Source organism: Pteropus medius, unplaced genomic scaffold, assembly GCF_902729225.1.
Source record: "Pteropus medius unplaced genomic scaffold, Ma_sr-lr_union100, whole genome shotgun sequence".
Taxonomy (NCBI): Eukaryota; Metazoa; Chordata; class Mammalia; order Chiroptera; family Pteropodidae; genus Pteropus; species Pteropus medius.
This window is the reverse complement of record NW_024343105.1, coordinates 1,289,323-1,296,411: the sequence shown is the minus strand read 5'-3', so window position 1 is coordinate 1,296,411 and position 7,089 is coordinate 1,289,323. Positions and strand designations below refer to the sequence as shown.

Genomic DNA, 7,089 nt, shown 5'->3' with positions numbered 1-7,089 from the left:
CACAGTGGGCCGAACTATGGGTACTCATTCAGGAGCTGCAGCAGGCTGAAGGGAAATGGGTCAGTATATATACCAACTCAAGGTACGCCTTTGCTACTTTGCATGTACATGGAGCCATTTATAAAGAGAGGGGACTACTGACAGCAGGAGGAAAAGAAATCAAGAACAAAGAAGAAATCCTTCAACTGTTAGAGGCAGTCTGGAAGCCTTCAAAAGTAGCAGTCACTCACTGCAAGGGCCACCAGAGGGGAACCAACCCTGTCAGTAGGGGACACCAACTGGCAGACCAAGCAGCTAGGGAGGCTGCCAACCAACCAAGTATCATAACAGGTCCTGAGCCAGTCTCTAAGTTTCTCCTAGAGCCAGAATTGCCTCTGTCCCTGACATACAACAAGGAAGAAGAACAATGGGCCGTAAGCGAAGGAAGAACCAAGAGAAAGGAGGGCTAGTGGGACCTTCCAGATCAGAGACTCTATTCCTGCTGCAGTGGCAGCTAAGCTGGTAACACAATACCATGAGTTGACTCGCCTAGGTAAGACTACTTTAGAAAGCCTGTTAGGCTGCTACTAATGCATACCCAAGCTCCCAACCCTATGCACCCAGATCAGTGCTAGATGTATAAATTGCACACAAAACACCAGCCAAAGGCCAAAATCCAATCCAGGGGTGCGAACAATTGGGACTATGCCCTTTGAAGACCTAGAAATGGACTTTACTGAGCTCAAGCCCTGCCAGGACCACTGATAACTGCTTCTGTTAGTTTTCACCTACTCCGGATGGGCTGAAGCTTTCCCTACATGCACTGAATGGGCACGAGAAGTAGCTAGGGTCTTGTTGAGGGAACTTATTCCAAGATACAGGCTGCCTCTCTTTATAGGATCTTGTCAGGATTGTCAGGAAATCACTTACCTTGGATTGACTTGTTGCCTTTGGCTCTAGTCCAGTGCACTCCAAGGCCTTCAGGCTACTCTCCTTTGAAATCCTTTATGAGAAACCTCCCCCCAATGATAGGGAAGCTAAAAAGAGACCCTCGATTGATAGCTGACCTAGAAATGTCCCAACACCTTCAGGCCCTAGGGAGGATCCTCCGCCATATCACCCAGGAAACCCAAGAAAGAGCACCTATCCCCTTAGGGAATTGGGTCCACCCCTATGGGCCAGGAGATGAAGTATAGGTTAAAGATTGGAAGAAGAAGCCACTCCAGCTGATCTGGACAGGCCCTCATACTGTTATATTAGCAACTCCCACTGTTGTTAAGGTTGCAGGTGTCACTCTGTGGATCCACCACACCTGGGTAAAGAGAGTGACACTGCTGGAAAAACAGGAGACTTGGACTGCAGAGCCTCTTCCTGATCAGCTGTTCTGAGTCACATTCCGGAGGCAGCCGAAATCCACTTGAGATCCTTGGCCCTGCTCTGGCCACCTCCAGAAGATGACCAATCTATGCATGGCAGAAGCCTGAAGATAACGTCTCATTAGGATGGCACCCCTAAAGACTCTTTTCCTTCTCCTCCTATTCCGCCACGTGTGTGGTGTCAGTCTCCCCACTTCTTTTTTCCCTTGTACCCACTGCATGAAAAGCTACAGGATAGAGTCCAACACTGCCACTGGCTTCACTTCTGTAACCGGTCTACCCAAAGGGCATGCCCTAAACGCCACACTCTGCACTCATTGGGGATTAAAATATTGGATAGGGTACATAAAGGTTAAATCTGAGAGCAGCCAATCCTGCCAAAAGCCTGAAAAATTAGGGGAAACTTGCACATGTTGGCAATGTACCTCAAATGGGAGAGCCACGCAGAGGGTCCAGCAGTTGGAGAAATTGTCCAATGGCTGTGTAATTCGACCACATCTAAGCCTACACTGTCTCCTAGGTTCCGACGCCCACAAATGTATAATCAACTAAAGGCTGCCTTGGGCCAAACCTAGGGAAAAACCTCCTTGTTGACCTAGCTAAGAGGATGGCCCATGAATTTGGTGTTGCTAAATGCTGGGTTTGTGGAGGAGCACTCATGAGTGAAGATTAGCCTTGGAAGGGAACCAGCCTAGGTGCTTTTTACCTCCTCCAGTAGAACCACACGGTGGCTCAACATGAAGAGGATCAACCCAGGAGTTGGGTCCTCTCCTCAGAAGTAGTAGCAGAAGAATCTTGGCCAGATAAGTCCAAGATACACTCAACGGGTTGGAGAGACTCCACGTAGAAAAATGCTATTTTTAAATCATGCAGACCTAAACTGGCAGCTCCTTCCTGGCATTGGGCCAACAGTACTATAACTAACTCCTTCTTGTGCCACTCTCTCAGCCAAAGATCGACTGTCACAAACTGTACTATAAAGGAGGGCACAGTCCCTAACCCCTTCTGTGCCATCCCAGCTATTGGCACATTCTGGGAAACCCTCAATTCCACTAGCCCTGGGAGTTGGAAAATGCCTGATGGGCTCTTCTGGATTTGTGGAAAGAGGGCTTATACCCAGTTCCCGACAAACTGGAATCATTCAGCCTGGCTTTTTCCTCCTACCAGATCAAGGAGGAAATGAGCTAGGTGTTCCCCTATACTGAGACTTAAAGGCTAGGACTAAGAGGTCACCCGAGGTTGGATGACAACAAACATGGGGGAAAGATGAGTGGCCACCCCACCGTATTATTCAATACTATGGCCCTGCAGCTTGGGCCCAAGATGGGAGCTAGAGTTACGATTAAGTATATACATGCTTAATTGGATCATCAGGTTACAAGCCGTACTAGAGATCATTACTAATCAGATGGCCTCATCCCTGGAACTCCTGGCCATGCAATAGTCCCAGATGCGTGTGGCACTATATCAGAACTGTTTAGCTTTAGATTACTTCCTAGCAGAAGAAGGGGGAGTGTGCGGGAAGTTTAACTGATCTGATTGTTGTCTCCAAATAGATGACAATGGCAAAGACAATATTAGCTACTAATATTAGAAAGATAGCTCATGTGTCTGTCTAAAGATAGAAAGCATGAGACCCTAGTAACCTCTTTGGAGGCTGGTTCTCTGCTTTTGGTGGCTTTAAGACCTTAGCTGGGGTAGTACTCCTCCTCCTTGGGACCTGGCTTCTCCTTCCATGCTTTTTGCCTCTTGTTATCTGGTCAAATACCTCCCTCATAGAGACTATAGTAGAAAGAAAAACTGTAGCAAAGGTCCTCGTGCTGTGGAAGTACCAGCCCCTAGCCCAGGAAGATCAAGAGGTTGATGAATAAGAATTTAAAGGGCGTCAAAAGGGGGTAATGAAGAGGAGTTTTCCACTCAAAAGGCTAACCTTATAATCAACTCTTTGTTCTACTCTACTTCGTAGATAGCTTTTCACATGCTGAAGGGCAAGGTGACTTCAAAATTAACTAAAGTCTCATCCTCCTTTTCGCTTGTTCTGTCTAGATAACAGGTGTATTGCCTCAGTTCCTGTCTGAAAGTCTCACACGCTGTGACTGCCTGTAACCCATAGCAACTCCTGTGCTCTGTGACTGCCTATAACCCGTAACAACTCTCGCAGTCCGTAACTGCCTGAGGACAAATTAACCAATCGGCCCATGCCAACTGTAACTGCATGGATAAGCCTATAAAAGCAAGGTTGCTCCTGAGCTCAGGGCCCAGATCTTCAGAGTGCTAGCTCTTCTGAGACCGCTGGAGTATTAAACCTGAGTTCTCCAGCTCTCTGAGTGGTACTTGGTTTCTCGCTGGTCTAATTTTTCTGCAAAACTGTAAGACCCTGTGCGAATCTCCATCCTTTCCCATTGAGTTTCCTTACTGGAAGGATAGGAGCATTACAGGAGATATTACGTGGAATTATAAGCACCACCCCTTTTAAAAAAAAATGTCATATAATGGGCTAATTCCAGCTAGTGCATCAGGTCTTAAAAGATATTGGCAAATATTATGTCGAGGTGAAATATTGCCAATAGTTATTTTAATAGCTACTGTTGACTTAACCTTGTCAATATCTTTCCTGAAAAGGTCTAAAGTTGCATTGGAACATCCTATAACAAACATCCGGTCAGCCTCAAGATTAGTTTTCTCTTATAGAGATTTCTTTAAAATCATTATTTTCCTAATTGGTTCAGTGTGATTCATTTAGTTCTCAATACATTTTAGTCTTCTGGGAAAAAGGATACATGGGCATCACTGGTTTCAAAAAAAAAAAAAGAAAGAAATCACATCCTATCATGTGAATTGGGACAGATTTGACTCAATTCTGTCAAAATGTATCCCCATAACATTCTCTAGCTGGAAGGGAACAGATTCTGAATTAAAAACAGGCATGGGTGGATCAGCTATTCCCATCATATGTACAGAAGCCTGGTCCGCGGGAGGGGAAGCTCAGTCGGGTAGAGCTAAAGTAGCCCCAGTGTCTGCAACAGCCTCAGTAGTTTCCCCTTTTCCAGTCATTGCAATTTCTCTCAAAGTCAGTGAGGATAAGGGGAAAGCACTCTGGCAGCCCTGTGCTTGCTTCTGGTTTTCTTTTCCTAAGTCTCATGTCCGTTATCTATGATCTTTAAACTGACCTGACATTTGACAATAAAAGCAGACTCCTCTACAGGAGTTTCCTTGCAAACCTTATTTAGTGATTCTGAAGCTTTGCTTCCAGAAACCAGTAGGTGTATTAATTGGAAAAAGAATAACCAGGATCATACATTCTTATGGTTAAATCGAATTCCTTTGAGAACCGATCAGGATCCTGGAGTGGGCCATGGGGACTCTAATTTAGATTCCTTACTTCTGTTCTAGTCCAAGGAACATCTATATCTATATATCTATATCTATATCTATATCTATATCTATATCTATATCTATATCTATATCTATATCTATCTATCTATCTATCTATCTATCTATCTATCTATCTATCTATCTATCATCTATCTATCTATCATCTCTGGTTTCTCTTCATCTGAGATGGGATTTTTCCAAAGGAAGCTGCTGAATTTTTGATTCTTATTTTTCTTAGTCTGTCCTAGTCTGGCTTTCTATTCTGAGTGTCCCCTAGGCCAGTAAGGAGCTGCGCTGGAGACCGTGGTGAGGAGGATGGGGGTGGGTGTGAGACAGCAATTCTGCTGAAGGCTACACTGTAAGGGCAACACTGTAAAGGCTACAGTGGGGGCAGGTGGTGAAGGGAAAAGCAGGGATCTAGTTGGTAGCCCAGGGGGGCACTCAGCCAGTTCTTGTCTGAGGAGGAGCCCAGTCAGGGTGATGCAGGACAAGGCCAATTTCCCCAAGGGGAAGAAGACCAGGCACTGCACTGAGAGAATAATAGTGTCCTTTGGCAGAGAGTATAGAAAGAATACAACACACCCGCCAAAGTTAGAGTCAACAGGAACATTTAATAGAAAACGAGTAACACTCCACAGACAGAATGTGGTCTTCTCTCAGACTCAGAGAGGGAGAGGGATTCCAAGTGCTCAGGGAATTCAGTTTATATGTCGTTCTTAGTTCCCATTTCCTCTGATATGGACGTACAGTGAGGAAGGGAAAGGGGAAGAGTATGTAGCCTGAATGGCCCACTGCCAGTTCCCAGTCTTTAAGCCATGATTTCTCCTGGTTTTGGCCATGAGGGAATGAATGATTTTACTTGTGTAGGGCACCACTTAAAGACTGTTGTTCCTGCTTCCCCTTCCAAAGGTGTGGGAAATGGGTTGTTAGCAACCCCAGCAGGAATCTTCCTTTATTCTGCAGGTGTCCTCCTGGCCTGGCTACAGGGCTGATCAGCAGATTGTAGTCTCTGAACATAGCTTGATTAACATTTTAATTCTCTTGCCTGCTTCCTACATTATTCCCCCCTCAGAGATTTTATTCCCTTATTCTTAAGGGGATGTTGAAGGATGAAGGTCTGTCTTCTGTAACTTCTTCAAAGCTGAGATAGGGCTGTAGTCCCTGTCTTCAGGGAATAAAAATCTCTGGAAGCCTATCCTAAGGGCCCCAGAGGCAGAGAAGGTGAGGTCGTTCCAGCACGTAGAAGTGGTAGGAAGCCTTGCAGCCTAGAAGATATGAATTTAGCAAAAGATTAAAAAGACAAAAGATATGAATTTAGCAAAAGATTAAAAAGACAAAAGTCAAAATTGATAGCAAAGGTAATTGACAATGAAGTTACTCTTTTTTTTTTTATGGGAGGACAAATCCAGTTTCTTTACTTTCATTAAGTTTTAATCCATGAGGTAGGTATACAGCATTACAGGGATTCTGTGTCCAATTGCCTTAGCAGAAAAGTTGCTTTGGAATTTGGCATGAACCATGCCACTATTTCCATGAGCACGAGTTACCTTTCCCCAGATGATCCTGGTTTTGTTCAGTTTGTCACCAGGAGTCACTGTGTTGTTCTTTGACTTATACACATGAGCACATCTCTTGCCTAGATAAAACTCAGTCTCATCTTGAGCATAAACACCTTCGATTTTAAGAGGAGCGATGTGTTCCCTCTGGTTCCGGAGAACCCGCTTATAGCCAGCAAAAATGGCCTTGGACCATAGCCTTCTAGACATACTTGTTGTTTTATAAGTCCTGACCTCGGCAGGCCTCCGCAGCCTCCAAGAGGGTGGAAAAGGGAGACAATGAAGTTATTTTTCTATGGCAGTTTGTTAATTCAAGATAAGGATATCTACTGAACGGAAATGGAATCATTATGAAGAGAGTAAGGGCATAGACACCGGGAGAAAAGAATAGTCATTCAGTGAAGTCCCCTGATTCCCTGGGAGCATGTGGACTTATCCTTGTTCCAGAATGAGAGCTGAAGATCTTCCAGGGCTTCGCAGGACTAGCTTGCACTTCCCGTTTCGTTTTCTGGAGGAACCTGTGAGGACTTATAAGAAACTGGTTTAATTGAAGACAAATGTACCCAGCAGTGGATTCCTTGTAATCTGAGAGTTGTTGGGGTGCTTAACAAAACTTGGTGGGGCTCTTTCTGTTTGCGTTGAGGGCCAACTTTCAATAGACCACAGGACAGAGCGGCTCTACTCCATATAAAATCCTGACCTAGAAGCGGGTCACCTACGAATGGTTTAGCACTAGGTCCCCCACACACGTGCATTATGTGATGTGCAAGGGGGTTACCCCCTTTCCAGCTGTGCCCCGTTTC

General features: G+C 45.1%; 1 protein-coding gene across 1 annotated transcript; it reads right to left on the bottom strand.

Annotated features, from left to right (window-relative positions):
• Positions 1–6,160: 6,160 nt before the first annotated feature.
• LOC120606045 (60S ribosomal protein L35a-like) lies at positions 6,161–6,496 on the bottom strand. The gene has a single exon (XM_039867179.1). It carries the CDS (start codon positions 6,494–6,496, stop codon positions 6,161–6,163), a length of 336 nt encoding a protein of 111 aa, XP_039723113.1.
• Positions 6,497–7,089: the final 593 nt, after the last annotated feature.

What these genes read in the sequence shown, in the direction of transcription:
- LOC120606045 (XM_039867179.1), bottom strand. Translation starts at nt 6,496, where the DNA reads ATGTCTAGAAGGCTATGGTCCAAGGCCATTTTTGCTGGCTATAAGCGG.